Source organism: Otolemur garnettii, unplaced genomic scaffold, assembly GCF_000181295.1.
Source record: "Otolemur garnettii isolate 467f Iridium unplaced genomic scaffold, OtoGar3 scaffold00023, whole genome shotgun sequence".
Taxonomy (NCBI): domain Eukaryota; kingdom Metazoa; phylum Chordata; class Mammalia; order Primates; family Galagidae; genus Otolemur; species Otolemur garnettii.
In genome coordinates, this window is record NW_003852418.1 from 9,560,231 (window position 1) to 9,578,701 (window position 18,471).

The 18,471-nt window shown below is 49.7% G+C and overlaps 1 protein-coding gene across 2 annotated transcripts in view; it reads right to left on the reverse strand.

Annotated features, from left to right (window-relative positions):
- The window catches only part of SULF2 (sulfatase 2), a 107,862-nt gene that overhangs the window by 45,614 nt on the left and 43,777 nt on the right, over window positions 1-18,471 (reverse strand). For both annotated transcript variants that reach the window (XM_012803950.2, XM_012803949.2), the window contains exon 3: window positions 17,591-17,830. In XM_012803950.2, the coding sequence (XP_012659404.1) occupies window positions 17,591-17,830 (240 nt within the window). The remainder of the gene's footprint in view (window positions 1-17,590; window positions 17,831-18,471) is intronic.

The window sequence follows — 18,471 nt, forward strand, 5'->3', positions numbered from 1 at the left end:
GGGCTTATTTTCAGGGGATGTCTTATTTTTATTAAGTATAATACAACAATCTACATTTATTCAAATACAGTTAGGTCATCTTCTTCTGGAACCTGACAGGGAGAGCTGACCTTGTTGGTGGGGCTGGCACTAACGATGCATGAACTCCTTTCCCCAGGCCGTTCACACGTGTGCAATAGGATGCCTGTGACCGCGGTTACCACATGCACACCTGTGCAAGTGTGAATGGAGAAAGGAGCTGTGGCAGATAAAAGGTATTCCAGTCTTCCTTACTGTTCTGCACCAAAATGCAGGGCATGGCTATGCAGATATGCTGCATTAGCCACACCCATCACTAGGTCTTATTATCGGGGTAGGGCTTATATTTAACAAATGCATAGAAATCCTGCTAGGGCTTATTTTGGGGGTAGGTCTTATTTTCGGGGAAACACAGTATATGTACAGTCATATGCTATGCAGTGACATCTTGGTCAAGGAAGCACTGCATAGTATAACAGTGGTTCTGTAAGAGGATACTATATTTTTATTGTACCTTTTCTATGTTTAGGTACAAAAACTCACCATTGTGTTAGAGTTGCCTGTTGTGTTCAGCGGAGGTTTGCAGCCTGGGAACAAGAGGCTGGACCACACAGCCTGGGTGTATGGTAGGCTGTGCCATCTAAGTGAGTGTAAGTGCAATCTGATGTTTGCACGGTGACAAAGTCCCCTGATAATGTATTTCTCACAATGCATCCCTGTCTTTAAGTGATGCGTGACTGTATATTGTTTAGAACTGGCACACAAGTGCCCACTAAGGGTTATATTTTTATGATCACCAATGGGTCGGCTGGTCCCCTGTTCTGTTCAATCCTTGCTGTTAACACCTGTTTTAATGGAGTCCCCACAGAGACAGGTGTTAGATCCACCCTCTCCCCGCCCCACTGTGAGGGGACGATGTGCCCCCCAGAGTCTTCCTTCACCCTGTCCCCGTGGCTTGCAGGCCCGAGCTCCCCACAGGCAGCTCTGCGGGAGGCTGTGCGTGGCTTCTGGGCTCCTGGCTGCGCTTTCTCCATCTGTCTGAGTTAAGTGCTGCTGGGGAACAATTCAGAGTCTGATGGGAGGATCAGGCCCTTCTGTTATCTCTCCCAGCCCTGAAACTCACTGAAATTGCCTCGTAATAATCGCATTTGTGGTCTGTAAAAGCCATGTCTCGCGGCGAGCTGGGGCTGAGATGAGTTGGCGGTAAACCCGGTGCGGGAAGCACACGGGGGCAGCGGGGAGCGAGCCAAGTGAACAGAGGCAACAGGGATGGAGGGTTTCAGCAGCTGGAAACAACAGGGCCTCAGGGTCATCTGTCTGCTGGAGACACGCGTGCCTGCTGTGTCGGGCCATCATTGTCTAGTACCTCCCGCATCCAGTCCCCTTTTCCTGAGTAACACAGGTGGCCAGAGTGGCCAAGAGTTTCTCTGCAGCTTGACTGTCTGGGTTTGAATCCTGGACCTGCTGCCTCCTGACTGTAGGAACCCACGCAAGTGGCTTCACCCCTCTCTGCTCCAGTTGGCAAGGGTGACAGTTGCCTACTGTGGTGGGAGTGGATGTGCCAAAGCGAACACGACAGTGAGGCAATACATGCCACGACCCATGGGCCCAGCCAGTGGCAGCTGAAGGGACTCAAAGCACCCACTGCTTCTGGAGAAACTCCTCCCCCATCATGGGCCATCTGGTGGAAACGTCCACGGGATTGTTTTAAGGACACTGTTCTGAGCACATGTTCACCCCACATTACCTCCACCCACTTCCTTACATGAGAGATAATCGATAAATAACTATCCAGGAGTCAAAATGTTCCAGGATTGACTTGCTGAATCATGCTACATGTGGTTGGTATTTCATTAAACATTTACGTATTTTTTTAAAAGCCAGGGTCTTGCTCTGTTGCCTAGACTGGACTTGCACTGCAAACCCCAACTCCTGTGCTCAAGGGATCCTTCTGCCTCAGCTTCCCAAATAGCTGGAACTGCAAGTATGTGCCACCAGGCCCTGCTAATTTTTCTGTTTTTAATTATAGAGACAGGGTTTTGCTATGTTAGTCAGCCTGGTCTACAACTCCGGGCTCAAGGGATCCTCCTGCCTCAGCCCCCCAGAATGCTAGGTTCGTAGGAGTGGGCCACTGTATCGGGCCTATTTGTGCATTTTGATTTGGCAGTTTCCCCTCATATCTTGGGGAACACACACACATGAGTGCATGAATACACACACACATTTTTTTCCTTCTCTATTTCCTTTGGGTAACCCCTGAAGAGCCAAAACGCCTCCACCCTGGTGTCTCCTGAATGCAAAAGCCCCCACTGTCAATCTGGGCACCTTTCTGCACCATGGGGGTTGGCCATTCCAGCTCTACCCAGGGACTTTGGCTCTTGAGATAGGAAACACAAAGGCAGAATGAAGGGTCAGATGGCAGGGCTGTTCAAAAGCTGCAACCTGGATCCTTAGATCCCCTGTTCTCAGCCCGTCTGTGCTCCAGAATTTGGGAATCCAAATGAAAGAGGCAATTGCCAGGGTGATGAGGTCCCAAAAGAGACAGAAACGCACCTGCGTCCTCACCCTCACTTCCTGGCTCCTGCCAGCTCCCACCTGGACATCTGTCTCTGCTCTTGCCTCCCTAGAATCTGGTTATCCCCAAGCGGCCAAAAGGACCCCTTGAGCCCAAGACCCGCTATCCTCCTTCAGCGATGCGCCCCTCGGCCCACCATGCTCCAATCACTCCAGGCTTCCTGCTCCTCACACGTGCCACACTCTGCTGCCTCGGGGCATTTGTGCCTGCCCTTCCCTCTATCTGGGACACTCTATCTGCCTCCACCACACAGGGATTGGGTCCTCCTCCCTGTGATGTCTGGGTCACCTCCTTGGAGAAGCTGTCCCTGGTCATTCCATCGCTCTGTCCTCTCTGTAATTAGCTACCAATGCGCTTGTTTTCTTGGTGGTCCTCCTCTCCCTGCCTAGGGTGCCAGGTCCATGAGGCAGGGGTCTTGTCTGGGTGCTGCAGCCCCTGCCTGTGCTGCACAGGTAAGGAGAGGTAGAGCAGTCAACCCAAGGCGTGTCTGTGTGCAGGGTACACGGGGCACGCACCAGGCTGGCCAGGGATGATTTCCCCCAGGGCACACCGGGTGATGCCTGGAGACATTTTGGCTGTCATGACCTGGGGTGCTACTGGCATCTAGTGGGTAGAGGCCAGGGATGTTGCTGAATATCTCCAAAGCACAGGGCACCCCACGGCCAAGGCAATCTGGCCGCAGAGCACTGGTCATGCCGAGGGTGAGCAACCCTGTGTAAGGCGTGCAGTTTAAAAGGTTGTGCAAGTGTGTCAGTTATGAAGGTGGGTGCGGGTGGCTCTGAAGAGCGTGGCTTCCTGAGTCAGAGGCCTCCGACTCCTCAGGCAAGAGAGTGCTCTTGCCGGCCTCAGTGACCTCAGCTGTAAAACGGGAGCAGCAACAATAAAGATCATGCCTGGCATAAAGAACTCGGAGAAAGGAACGGTGAGTCCCCAGAATACAGCCTGCTTTCCTTGTTCGGGGAGGGGGATGAAAACTTGGGCCTCTGGAGAAATAAAAAGGGTTGTTAGAAACCAGATGTGACACCGTTTTGGAAAATGGCAAGGCCCCTCTGGGACTCCAGTAATGAGCTTGGGGAGGAATGTTTATGCTGCACAGAGAAGCCGGCTGAGCATGACACACGTCTATTAGCAAAGATGGGCTGGAGCGGGGAACCGAGCCAGTGACAATAAACAATGTTTGCCAGAGCAATTCGGAAAGGTCAGTGAAGAACGAAATAGAACACTCTGGAAACTCCATCCTTCCCGAAATAATCGGCTCCATTTCACACACCAGGGGTTTGGGAAAACAAGGGGGCCCACGGATCATCCAAATTCCAGTTGTTCCCATGTCCACGTCACACATTTGGCCATTGTTATGTATCTTTTGAACAACCAGATACTTAATATTTTCCTTCAAGTAAGCAACACCAGTGGCTCAGGCCAGGCACTGTGGAGGAGATGCCTCTCTCCTCCCTCAGTCCCTCAATCTGAATGCCAGTGTGGCCCCTCCTGAGGAGCTGGGATTACAGTGTGAGCACACCATCACACCCAGCTAACTTTTCTATTTTTAGGAGAGACAGGGTGTTGCTCTTTCTTAGGCTGGCCTCAAAGTCATGGGCCCAAGCAATCTTCCCACCTCAGCCTCTCAGAGTGCAACTATTACAGGTGTGAGCCACAGAGCTCAGCCCCGTTTAGGTATGAATCAACCTCTAACTAGCATACCCTTCAGTAATGAACAAAGGCAACACACCACAGTAACAGTAGTCCCTGGGACTTTGTCACCAACGGAAATCACAGACATTTCTATATTATATTATGGTTAACACAGATATCTTGAAGTATCATTTAAGCCAGCACTACTTCAAAATCATGGACATTATCAGACCTACCAGTTATCAATTAAGTCACGGTAACACCATGCCACTTCATGTGTAAAGAAGCATACATTTTACTGTCTGTAAAACATTTTGATTATTTTGATACAATTGTCTTCCTTTGTAATTCTGTGTGTATTTTCTTCTATGCGTTGGAAGGGTATACAGAGAGGTGTATGACTGGTGGTGCCACCCCTACAGGAAGTGGGTGTGTCTCCCTGTATCTCCCACTTCCTGCTGGCTGGCTGTGATAGCGGGGGAAGCCATTTTGGACAAGGGTAATCTCCTGGGGTGATGGAACAACATCTCTGAAGCAGCCAAGGCCGTGTCTGCCATATCAACCTTCAACTGTTCATGCCCAAACTGTCAAATGAGAGAGATAAGCATCTACCATTTCTAAACCACTTTATTTCAAGACTGAAGTGCCCTCAGCTCTACCTATATTCTGACACATACCAGAGGTGGCTCTGACAAAAGTCCAGCAGGCTAGTGCCTCACAGTGGGAGTCAGCAAACTTTTCCTGCAGAGGGCTAGATGGTAAATATTTTCAGCTTTGCAGCAATGGGTCTCTGTTGCAACTATTCCGCTCTGCAACCATAGAGCAAAATCAGCCACGTATAGTACATAAACTAATGCGTGTGGCTGGGTTCCAGTAAAACTAACTCCTGATGGTCTTCAATGCAGAAATGTTATTGATATTGGCAAGATCACCATTGGTATCACCACTCTTTTTTTTTTTTTAAAGAAAAGCTTAGAACCTCGATTTTTAGGTGGAATTTCTAGATGTTAAAAAGTACCTTGTAACGCTCACAGAATATATTTTGGGTTGAAATGTGGTTGTTGGCTGCCATTTTACAAGATCCAAATTTGATCCTGAGGGGTGCAAATAGAAGTGGAGCTGCTCTAGGCTGAATTTCAATGCAACCCCCGACACTAGCAGAAGAACCCCGAATTGGGTGATTTTCACCATCGGTCATTTGGTTTCTTGGGGTTCCTGGTCTGGGCAGCAGAGAACAATTCCACTAACCTAGCAGGAGGCTGGAGTTTCCTAAGGAACAATGATAAATGAGAAGAAAGCCCTTTTGCAAATTCTAGAACACTATAAATATTAGATGCGAAATGCCACAGGACTGAAGTCTTTGTTTTTTTGGCAGACAAACTAGCTGAGGAGGCAGGGCTGGGAAGAAATGCATTAAATAAACCCAGAGCCCCAACGCTCTCAGGGCTGGGCCGTTTCTGATATTCTGTAACTAGATCCTTTTAACTTCGGGCTGCTTGCAAGGTTTCTGTATGAGTTTCTTTCTTCTGCTTTTGAAAAGACACCAAATGCAAATCATGGCTTGAAGTGATAAATCAATGCTGTAAAGGTTCTGGATGCCTGAGATGAGATCTTGCTAAATTGAGAACTGTGGGAAAGCAAATGAGGCAAGTGGGGAAATGATTCTGCAGGAAGGAGGCATCTTGTGCTGGACACAGAAAGAGCTGAGGGCCGGGGAAAGGCCCTCCTCCCTCTTGCCCCTTGATAGGGAAGCTGCATTTGGATTTCTGTGGCAGACATTTGTTTTATTTTTATTTTTTGCCCAGCATCCATTCTCCTGCCTTTTCATATCAAAACCAGGGAACAAACTTTTCCCCTCTCTCAGATTTGCCTTTTCTGAGGAAGCTGTTTCCAGCTCTCATTCTGGGGTTAGGCACGTGATCTGGGCTTAGCCAATCAGGGTATCCCATCTCCCCCTGGCCTCTATGATTGGTTAAGGGAGAGACATATGACCCTAGCTGAGCCAATGAGAGCATCCCCTGGGGCTTTTGCTGGAGCCATTGAGAGGAGGCTTCTCTTTCAGCTGGGGTCACTACGCTGGTGAGATGAGACCTGTGGAGACAATCTGGTCATCACAAAGGGGGAACCTTCCTAAGAATAAAGCCAACTCAAATGAAAGGAAATCCAAGAAGCAGAAAGACGGGGTTCTGACAATAGTATTTGAGCACTGGCACTCAGCAAAGTTTGCCTGAACTAATTTCAATTATGTTTCTTGATGCTGGACAAGTGACACAGTAATACAAATTCCATTTTGTTCTCATTTTCTGCCTACTTCAAGCCTAATTCCTAAGAGTTACCCATTTGTTCAAGTCTTTATTGAGTACCCAGTTACCTGCCTGATGAACAGCGAACAAAACAAGTTAGAAATAAGTTCACAAACACCTAAGATAATTTCAAAAGTGTGATAAGTCAAAGAAGAACTTAAGGCAGGGGTATCATGGTAGAGACTGACAGGGGCGGGGAGTGATAATTGACATAGGAAGGTGAGGGAAGAGGGGATGGATCAGAGAAGCCTTCCATGGAAGGAGAATGACAAGGCACAAGCAGCATGAATAGCACTCTAGCGAACGATGCACTTTGTGTAAGTGCAAAGTCTCCGGGGCAGGACTGACCTTGGGATATCTGAGGAATAGCAAAGAGGCCAGGTGGCCTGAGTGTTGTCAGAAAGGAAGGGAAAGAGGCAGGGGATGTGGACAGAGAGGTGGGCAGGTCCAGGCTGTGCAAGCCCTTGGTAGTCCTGGCCAGGAAATGTGAATTCATTCAAAGAACAGTGAGTTGCCATGGGGAGTTTTAAGCAGGGTTTGACATGGTTGGATTTCCATTTTTTCAAGGTGTTTTCTGGCTGTGGGTGAGGAGGAAGAATGGCTAGGGATAAGCAGATCACCAGGGCAAGGACAGAGGGCTGCTCCTGTTTTCTGCCTGCCTATTTTTGGTGAGGCTGCTGCTGTCAAGGAAGGCTGGGCTGTGGAGGACCCCCATGTTCCGACTGATTGGCTGCAGCAGGCCCAGGCTGTGGCGTGGAGAGAGGGCTGCTTATGCCTCTAATTAAATGCAGGCCTCAGCCACCCTCTCCCTAGAAGGGTCACAAAGTACAGCAAATGAGGACGGGTTCCCATTCATTTTCTGAAACTCAATTAGCTGGGTATGGAGGGCTTCCCCCATCTGTAGCACCAGATTTTACTGCCTGCTGATTCACCAGGCAGGATGAGTGTATCTTAAAGTCTTTTTTGCCCCTTTAAAAGTGTGGTTTTGTCCAGGAGGATGGGCCAGAGGAGGGGGAGAAAACTCATAACAGGCTCTCAGAACAAGGCTGGAGGAGAATGTTAGTCAATGGATATCTAATTATCACTTCAGAACAATCTGACACTAACCTGATCCTTCAGAGAGCAGTTCTTAATGCCATTAGGCTGAGATCCCATCGCTATGACAGATATTCTGTAAAGCTGGTTTACTTTTTGATAGGAAATTTATAGGTAACAAAAGCTACCTATGCAGGGCGGTGCCTGTGGCTCAGTGAGTAGGGCGCCAGCCCCATGTACCGAGGGTGGAGGGTTCAAACCCAGCCCCAGCCAAACTGCAACAAAAAATAGCTGGGTGGTGTTGTGGGCGCCTGTAGTCCCAGCTACTCGGGAGGCTGAGGGCTAAGAGAATTGCCTAAGCCCAAGAGCTGGAGGTTGCTGTGAGTTGTGACGCCATGGCGCTCTACTGAGGGCGACAAAATGAGATTCTGTCTCTAAACAAACAAATAAACAAACAAATACAAAAGCTACCTATGCACATCATTTCTAAAAAAAAAAAAAATCAATCTAATGCTTTAACTGAAATCTACAAGAAAAATAAAAAAACAAAGGAAAGCGATTTATCAATGGAGCAGTCAGACGCCTGCACCTGGACACAGATTCACCGGCCGTGTTGACAGTTATGAACGTAGCTGGGTGAGTGAGAGAGTGACACTTGCAATCCAAATACTCTGGTGGCATTGTCATCAGGGATGGGGCTTTCAGAAATAAGGACTAACTCTAGGAAAAGTTTTTCATTCAAGTATGATATTCTCTTCATTTTCTTATCAGGTACATTCCTGGGAAATTCAGGGAGTCTTAAAACTGCAGAAACCATTTCACGATTTGTATATAAAATAGACTTAGGTTCAAGGCTTAGACGATAAACATTAAATAATCCACCCATATGGATGATCTGGTAGAAAACTCGGAAGCAGTGTGAAATGCAAGCCAATGTGGGGCCATCCGGGCTGTCCTGTGTAGAGCAGGACACCCACGATCCCAGCTGCACCTCCCAACTTCTATCAACCACCAGAAACACTTTCATAGACTTTAACCCCTAGGGGGCAGCAGCTCCCTTGAGAACCACTAGGTTACAAGAAAGTGCAGACCTGTGGCCTGTGGGAGGCACCCATCCCACAAGTGTTTGCTGTAGGTCAGCCTGGTTGATGTTTTTAGTTATTTATTTTAAAAATAAATCTAATAGTTAGGGTTAGGGTTGTACAGTGGCTCACACTTGTAATCCTAGCACTCTGGGATTGAGCCCTTGAGCTCAGGAGCTTGAGCCCAGCTTGAGCAAGAGAGAGACTCCATCTGCTAAAAATAGAAAAATTAGCCAGGCATTGTGGAGGGCACCTATAGTCCCAGCTATTAGGAGGCTGAAGCAGAAGGATCACTTGAGCCTAGGAGTTTGAGGTTGCTGTGAGCTATGCTGATGCTGGCACCCTAGCCTATGCAACAGAGTGAGACTATTTCTCTAAAGGGAGGGAAAAAGGTAGAGTTAATGGTCCGCATTTGAAAACCAGACTCCCTTCCCTTCCCAGCCTGCATCTTCTGTTTCAGGTAACCTGCTTGGCGCCTCCCAAATTCTAGTTCGACTCCCTACCCTCTACATAAAGGGTTCACACAGGCATGCAGAGGGCAGGACCTTGGAAAGACTAATGCGTAAGGAGCTCGGTTTCCCTTCATTTGCTGAAGCCCCTTTGCTTCCTACGCTCGTCTCCCCGGGACAGCACACATGGTCCCAAAGGGCTTGCTGTGTGTGCCAGAGCAGCTGCTTGCCAGGGATTGGAGGGAGGGTCCACAGGCCTGGGAGAGCCCTGTGTGGCTGCCCAGCATCCTGAGACCCTGACCCAAGACACAGGATGGATCAGGAAGGTTCAAGAAGACCAATCAAAGTGCTGGGGCTCTGAGAGGGAACAAATATGAGGTGAATGACAGAGACACAGGTCGAGTAAGATGAAACCAGGGAAAGCACGTGGTACGGTCTGGGCACTGCAAAAGCTCAGCAATAACAACTAGTGTTCTTACTGTTGTTGTTATACTCTCGGAAGTCTGTGTTATTCTCCCCCACGATATTTTGCTTGAATTAGGCTCTGTCCTCATGCTATCTGATAGACCTTTTTGCCACCATGGAAGGATTCTACATCTGTGCTAATGTGAGGCCCACATGTGCCTGGTGAATATTTGACTTGTTGCTAGTGGACTGGAGAGACTGAAATGTTAATTTGATTTAATTAACTTAAATACCTTCCTGTGGCTAGTGGCAACTGTACTGAGCGCTGGCCTGACCCCTTCCAGAATGTTCTAGGAGTTGCAGCTAGCGCTCTGGAGAGGCTGACAGTCACGCAGACGCCGAAGACTCCTTGGCAGCCCCTGGAGGCCGACCCACCAGGGCCGTCCTTCCCTTCACTTTTATTTTGACCTCCACAATTGTTTTAATGCCTACTTTAGTTGGAGAGGCTTAGTGAAACTACCGTTGAAAACGGGAACTCCTGGGAGGTCACGTTGCACCACACTCTGCACCACCCGGGTGAAGTGGGAGGGTGGCAGGTTAGCTTCAGTTTAATGCTAAGGCTCTGCTACCCCAGCTGTTGTGGGCTGAGCTGAGTCCCCCAAATACACGCTTAAGCCTTTACCCAGGTACCTGTGAACATGACCTCATTGGAAATAAGGTCTTTGTTAATCAAGTTACTATGAGATCATATTGCATGGGGGAGGCCTCTAATCCAGTCGCTGGTGTCCTTGTAAGGGAGGGAAATTTGGACAGAGATTCACAGAGAGGGGAAAAGGCCACATGGAGAAAGGGACCCACGGGCAGATGGAGGCAGAGACTGGAGTGACGTGGGCACGAGGCAGGGAATACCAAGACTGCCAGAAAATTCCAGGGGCTCAGGAACAAAGGACTCCCCCCCACCAAACCTTCAGAGGAGGCATGGCCCTGCTGACACTTGATTTGGGGCCTCTGACCTTGTGAGAGAAAAAACTTTTCTCAAAAGCTTTCCAGTTTGTGGCACTTGGGCACTGTGGCCCCAGGAAAGTAACACGCGGAGAGGGTGTTGCTTGGATACAAACAGAAATCTTACCCCACCAGCCTCCCACCCGCTTCCTGTCTCTCTCAGCAGCTACTTCCTCTTACGGGCCAGGGTACCTCTCCTGCTGGGTCTGTGGGTGCTGATGGGAGCCTCAGGGTGCTGTCCTGTCACGGGCCTCGGTGACTTACACGTATATGTTGCAACAGACGGGAAACTGAAGCCCAGAGGAAGCAGAGTCTCGGCTCAAGGTTACAAGGGGGTTTAAAGCAGAGTCTGATTCTCTGGTTTCCTGCTCAAAACAAGCACTTGTTGTGATGAAACTTGAAGGTTTTGCAGAAGGGGAGTGACTGTTAAATCAGAGTTTAAAGAAATTCAGCTTTAAGATGTATATGACCGAGGCAAACCTGCGCCTCCAGAGGCTGCCTTGGGTCAGCCTAGGCCCTGCGAGGGGCTACACCATCCCTGTCCATGCCCAGACCTCCCGGGGGTGGGGGGAAGGCCACTGATGCTGGCAGTGGACGTCCATGGGGTGAATGGAGACACTCTGCTGGTGGGGGGAGGGGAGAGAGGAGATGACAGGGGGGTGGGCAGCTGGGCCAGGGAGGCAGGGAGCTGTGCATGTGTGTGTCCATGTGCCCTAGAGGGGAGAGGAAGGCAGCAGGGAGCACAGCAGGAGGAGGGCCAAGCAAAGAGAAGGCTGCCATTGTGGAGGCAGGGACAGCTGCACAGGCGGGAAGAGTCCCAGCCCTCCCTCCTCTGTGTGTGCAGAGGGGCCAGGAAGAGGGAGGAAGGGCTGCGAAGGTGGGAGTGGGGGTGGAGGGAAGGAATAGGAGGGAGTGGAGAGAGGAGTACAGGAAAGACGGGTAAGGGCTGCTGGTCCTGGGTGTAACGTGGCTTCATCCAGTCACCCTACAAAGATTTACTGGGCACTTACTATGGGGCAGGCCCTCTGCTAGGCACAGAGATATAGGAGGGAGCAGAACAGACGGCCCCTGTTTCCATGGAGCTGGCATTTTAGAAGCAAGACAATCAAGATAAATGGGCAGAGCACACAGCCTGTGGTGGGAAGGGCCAGAGAGATGGAGAGAGCAGGCCAGGACCAGGGAAGGGGGATGGGAGGGCGGGGGCAGAGCCAGGACTCAACTGGGAGGTTGGGCAGTACATGAAAGGCGACAGGGCTCCGAGGGACAGTGAAGTGGGGTTAGGGGATGAAGAGGGGGTGGGCTGGTCACAGAAGGCCTCCTTGAGGTGGTGGTACTGGGGCAAAGCCCTGAGCACAGTAGGCAAGCCGACCACCCGGCTGTGGGAGACGTTTCTAGAGAAGGACGGAGTGCAGGGCTGCGGGTGGGCATGTGCCAGGCGCTCCTGACTGTGAGAGAAGCAGGAAGGAACCGTGTGGCTGGAGTGGGGGCTCAGGAGGGCCAAGAGGTGCCGGACAGAAGGGGCGAGTCTTTGGGACCCCAAGGTGGTTGTGTGGCCTCAACTTCTTCTGCACAGAGGAGGAAGAGGGTGTGAAGGGGGTCCTGAGAGGATCCTGCTGACCACTGCGTCCATTTCAGACCACAGTGTGGCGAGCGGAGACCCAAGGAGCAACTGGCACAGTGAAGGCTGTGGGGACAGCGGTGAGGATGAGGCGCTGGCGGCAGATGGGTGTCTTGGGAACGCTGATGGCAGAGCTGCCGGGGTTGCTGAAGGATTAATGTGGAGAGTGAAAGAAAGGCAGAGTCAGGAGTGGCACGAAGGGTCTGGCCTGAGTGACTGGAAAATTGGAGGCACCGGGGAGGGGAGGGACAAGATTAGGAAGTCATGCTGGACACTCGGGCTTGACATGCCAGAGAGACCTGCCCGGGCGATGTCCAGCAGGCAGCTAGACACAGGTGGACGGTGCTCAGGGAGGATCAAACAGAGTGGTGGGGAGAGGAGCCTGCTGCGCAGATCACAGTAGAGGGCAGCTTCAGCAGCAGTACCTATGTCCCTGTGGTCCTGAATGTACTTTAGGGAGAAGACAGTCTCAGATGCGCACATGCCCCTGCCCTCACACACAGCAGGGGATCGGTGTCAGCGGTGCCGGTGCTGAAATGCCCAGCAGAAGCCTTTCTGCCACCCCATGTGAGAGGGTGGTGGGATGTCCCATGTGTCATGCCATGGCAGGTGTCATAAAAGGACAGAGGCCCCTGCCCCCAGCTCCTGGTGAGGGTGACTGCTCAACATTAGTGGCCAAGTTCAGGCCCTCAGTTGATATCCCTTCCTAGCTCTGTGTGAGGAGAAGACTGAAAATAATTGGGGTGCTCAGGGCCAAACCTGAAAACAGGCTCCAAACAGGAGTCCTGGCTAAGCTTGGGCTGGAAATGAGGGGTGTGCACCCCACTCATTCCAGAACAGGAGGGTGATGGGCAGAAGGCTCATCACCATCTCAACCAAAGTGTGGACCAGATGGCAGAAGCCGGAGCAGGGAGACAAACCTCAGAACTGCCAGACTCAGATGGCGACGTGGGATGAGAAAGGCATCACTCGAGTGAGGGGAATAATGGGCATTCTCGCCTAATATGCCGGAAAGGGCTGGGAAAGTTTTTTTCCTCTAAAGGCAGTGTACTGAAAATTTGTGCCTCCCACTCCACTCCACTTTTCCTTCTGTCCTTCCCAACAGCTTTACTTTCTGTTTGGGGACCTGGCTGCTGGGGAAAATGAACTCCACCTGCCGCTCTAGAAACAGGAGCTGACTGGCACAGTCCAAGTGCCCCCCTGCGCCATTGTCACTGTTGGGGCTGGCATGTGACTCAGGCTGGTCCAATCAGGAAGAATCTCAAAAATGTAAGGGTTCTGGGAAAAGATGGGCTCTTGGTCCCACTGGACATGAACAAGGCCTTGAGCCCCTGGAAGCACCAGCCACCACTCTGAGACCTTAAGCTTTGGGATAAATTCTCATTCTCTTAAATCACGAGATCTCACCCAACCTAAAGCTCATCTTATCTGCTCAGTTTAGGAGCAAACAGTTCCACTAAAACTCATCTGTATCTCCTCGGTTTAGGAGCAAACAATTCCACACCTTGTTCAAAACCCACTGGAGTTGGGGTTTCCAGCACTCAGAGCTGAAGGCAATCTACCAGCCTCGGGCATCGAATGTGCCAACAGGCAGAGTGGCCCGGAAGCACACTTGCTTGCTCAAGCAGAATTCACGTTTCACCTCCTCCGAATGGAAGGGGTGCAGACGCAGAGTGGAACTGCCAAACAGGAGGAGATGCCTATTTTCAACTTTGCCAGAAACTGGCCAATCGTCCTTCAGAGTGGTGGGGCCGATTCACATCCCCACTGCTAGTGTACGAGACTCCCCTTTCCCCCATCCTCACCTGCTGTCGGTGTGATGGAACCTCTTACTAACCAATGAGAGGGGACAGCACATTGTTGGCTTCATTTGCATTTTGCTGACTGCTGGAGAGGTTGAGCATGTGCTGCTAACACATTCTTTTTTTTGAAACAGTCATGCCAGGCCAGAGTGCTGTGGCTTCAGTCTAGCTCACAGTAACCTCAAACTCCTGGGCAGCTCAAGTGATCCTCCTGCCTCAGCCTCCTGAGTAGCTGGGCCTACAGACACCTGCCTCAACACCCAGCAAATTTCTCTATTTTTAGTAGAGATGGGATCTCACTCTTGCTCAGGCTGGTCTTGAACTTCTGAGCACAAGCAATACCCCTGCCTGGACCTCGCAGAATGCTAGGATTACAGGTGCGAGCCACTCACTGTGTCTGGCCACGCTGCTACATTTTGTCACCTACGTGCAACTTACTGTGCCTTTCATCAGAACATTGGCCTGAGGTGGGCTGTGTGATGCTGTGCGACTTGGGAAAGTCATCATTAAATTTCATAAGTGCCTCCATGTACCAGACGCTGTTCTAACCTATTTAATCTTCACGAAACCCTGCAAGCTAAGTGATACTGTTATGCATAGATGAGGTAACCAGGAAATAAAAGTTAAAGAACCTGTTCAAGTTCATGAGCCAGGAGGTGGCAGAGCCTGGATTTGAACCAAAGCAAAGCTAACGTTCTCAACCACTTTGCCAAGAGCTGAGAGGTGTCTCACTGGGAGAACCCAGGACACCTCCGACTTACGCATATATAAGTGAGCACAGTCAGGGCCGTGGCAGCTCAACTGCTGAAATGTGTCAAAGTACACTTTGTAAAATCTAAGGATGCGGTTTATCCTTTCAAGGGTAATTGTAGCTGAGATCCAAGTCCCCACAGTTATAAGAAGCCATACGCAGAAATATCCATTAACAAATTGGTGTTTATCCTGCTTCAACTTAGCGTCTCTTCACTTCATCCTCTGTCAATCTCCACGGCAAACGTGGAGGACACCAAGCAAGATGATTACAAAATGAAACTGCACATCTTTTAAACGATGCGGTTTTGTGAAATTAATTAAAGTGATGCTTGAGGACAGCTCAAAACACATGCAAATCCGCGGACAAATAATAACCTGGTCTATGAAATGACTGGAGAAGGGACTATTGACAAGGACGATGGGGTAATGGCATTTCACAGGGGAAGATTCAGATGTCGAAGGATTAGGAAAGGCCCTTGGAAAAACGGATCAGATCCTCGAGTACTTTTGCAAAAATGAGGCTGGAGAAGTAAAGGATATGATCTCCTGCTACCATTTACATGTGCTGAACAGATTACACGCCTTGCAACTGACACATCGCTTGCTTAATCAATTCATTTGCTGAAAGAATCAACCCATTAGTTACAATTAGAATCGACCTGTTGTTAAATATCATCAGCTATAACATGATTTTGATAATAAAGTTGTACCTGAGTTATTATCAAAATGTGTAGTCTCGTTTTTCAAGAGAAAATACCTAACTAAACACATGGAAAGCACTATTAGGAAATGTTGGTCCACTTATCGGTGTCAGTTCAGGCTGGTCTCCTAGATTCAAAAGGTTATCACAAACACAAATGTCTAAAAACTGTTAGGGTGGTTTTGAGACTTTAATTTTTTCTTCTTCTCTTAGAGTAAAATAATTTTCAGCGGGGCAAATGACCACCCAGAATAGGACTACATTTCCCAGGCTCCTTTGCAGCCATATATACCCATGTGACTTGTTTCTCACCAATGGGAAATAAGGAGAAATAGAGTCTGAGTCTTTCAGCAAAAACAGAGCAGGGCCATCAAAGCCACGTGGAACTTTAATTGAGAGAGTAACAAGCAGCTGGATATCTTAGCTCTCTCTTACACACACATCCAGACTTCAATCTAACTCAACAAACTCCCCTAGATGGCCTCAAGAATATAGGGTTTAACACAGCTCAAGACTCAGCAGGAAAACTGACCTTCAATTCCGGGGAGAATTAACAATTTACCACATATTTTACCACCCTGTATTTTAAAATTAGGAGGTTTCAGCTAAAAATTCAGATTTAAAAACATGTGAAGGTTAGCAACCCTGAGCACACATGGCTATAATTTCTGGACCTCTGTGGCAGATGTCCCCTTTAATGAAGGCCCATTGCTTTGCTGCGGGCCTCCCTAAACCTCTAGGGTGGCAGCCAATGATAACTTCTGACCCATGTGGCTTTCTGCAAAGACCCAAGAACTAACAGGGTTATGGTTCTGCACAATTGGTATGTATGATGTATAGGCATGAAGTATAGAAACAAGGCCTTCCTAGTTCTCAGCAGGACCCACTTTCTAGGTGATTCTGGAAGTGGGATGATTCTGTCAGGAGACACACCTCACCGGCTTACTACCCGAACCATGGTGCCCTTGCCAGCCCACACTGTGCATCCAAGAGGAAGCTGCCCAGCCTCAAGGGCTGCAGGTTCAGCACTGTGAACTGAGCTAACGGAGGCGTCATCCCTCCCTTGCATCACTCCCCCCCAAACAAACCCCTTGTCACTTGGATGCAACTCCCCAGGGTTGCAACATGTGAGCCACAATATCTGATTTCACAACTGCTGCGGCTCCTTACCCAAGGTGGGGAGTATTTATTTATTTTTAATTAAAGCAAGTTAAATGAACTGAGTCTGGAGGATGTTGCAATAGTGCTGGAGACAGGTGAATGGACTGTAATTGCATCTCTACCTCAGGCAACCAGCCTGGCAGGAGAACCTTCAGGACCCACTAGGGTGACCAGACGTCCCGCTTTTTAACAATTTGTCCCGCATCCCTCGGCGTTTTAAAAAAGTCCCGATTTTTGGAAAGCATGCAGGAAAGGGCGGGAGAACAGGAAGGGAATATACGGTTTTCGGCTGCCATGTGGCTATTTCGCCAGGATATGAGTTTTATATTATTTTTGTTAATTTTATAATGTTAAACTGTAAAGATAACAAATAATTGTTGAGAAGTGATTATCGAGAACTGCTTATCAAAGTTTGCACTGTTGTCAGGCCCCTCCTCCCCCCCCCCCCCCCCCAGGTTGTCCCGCTTTACCAATGTTAAAATCTGGTCACCCTAACCAAAGTCCCTCCTGTAAGATAAGCCGGCGGACCTCAGTCTCTCTCTACCTAGGATGGGACACAGCAGCACTGCCCCCAGAGGGCAAGGTGCTCACTGAGTAAGTATGGACAAAAGGCCATGACCAACACCTCTGCGCCATCTTGGTTACTACCACCACCCCCCTGCGGCTACAGCCCTCCGCCCCCAATCCACTCCTCTCCACTAATTCCCATTCAAGATCCTTTTTCCAAGCTGATGATTTGAAGTCAATAAAACATTAGTAACAATCAGCGTAGAATTAATGCATGGGCACTTTGTGGCCTCTCTGTACTATAATTCATATGTTAAATGGACTCACTTTTTTGGGACCTCAAATTCTTTTGTAAAGCTCACTTTATATCACCACTCTAGGTATATACTGTAGTTTTCTAAAACACATAGAAAAGTAAAGAAAGTTGTCGCATGTACCATCCGGCATCATCCTGGGTACCCATAGCACACAGGCCACGCCCGGAGAAACTCAGAAGAGTTCTGGGGCAAGGACGCCGGTCACCCGCCACCTGCCACCCGTACGCTCACCTGTCCGGTAGCCGGTGCTGTTGAGGTACACGGCGAAGGTGCGGCTCTCGTGTTGCGCCTGCCAGGAGGGCGACGAGCAGTTCTCGTTGTTGGTGTACGTGTTGTGGTTGTGGACGTACTTGCCGGTGAGGATGGAGGAGCGCGAGGGGCAGCACATGGGCGTGGTCACGAAGGCGTTGATGAAGTGCGCCCCGCCCCGCTCCATGATGCGCCGCGTCTTGTTCATCACCTGCATGGAACCTGCAAGCACCGGGGAGGTGAGACTGGGCAGGAGCTGGGCACCCGGAGACCCCGGTGAGGAGCCGTGGGGGGAGTGGGCACGCGTGGCACTTGCGGACAGAGGCCATCACTCAGTGTGGGATAATCCTGCACGCTTGGGAAGAATCCGAGCCCCACATCTCACGGAACGTGTAGGTAAAAACCTGCCCATGAACGATCTGAGCCTAAATCTTACCCTGTGTTACATGTAAACAGAATGTCTTTTTTGCAGGGTATTAATGGACACTGATTTTTTTTTTTTAAAGCAACCACCACGTAAACAGAGAGAAGCTTATATTTTGTTTTGTTGGAACTTTACCAAGAATTGTTCACTTTTGCTGAAATCTGGTCAGCCAAGCCCTGAGTACATCCCAGCTGAAATGCTCTGCCATCAGCCATGAACCACTGTCACTTCCTTTGTCCACAGCTGGTCCTCAGCTTAGAAGCCACTGTCCACTCCCCAGTCTATGGCACCCCTCCTAGGGGGCCTCTGGGATAACTCTGGCTTCTGGTTCTCTCAAGCACATCTGCAGCGCGTCATTAGGACTGAAATACCTGCACCAGGCAGCCTGGTTGCCTTCATGCCTATGCTTGTTTCTGAAAGAAGCTGGAAGCAGGGGAAG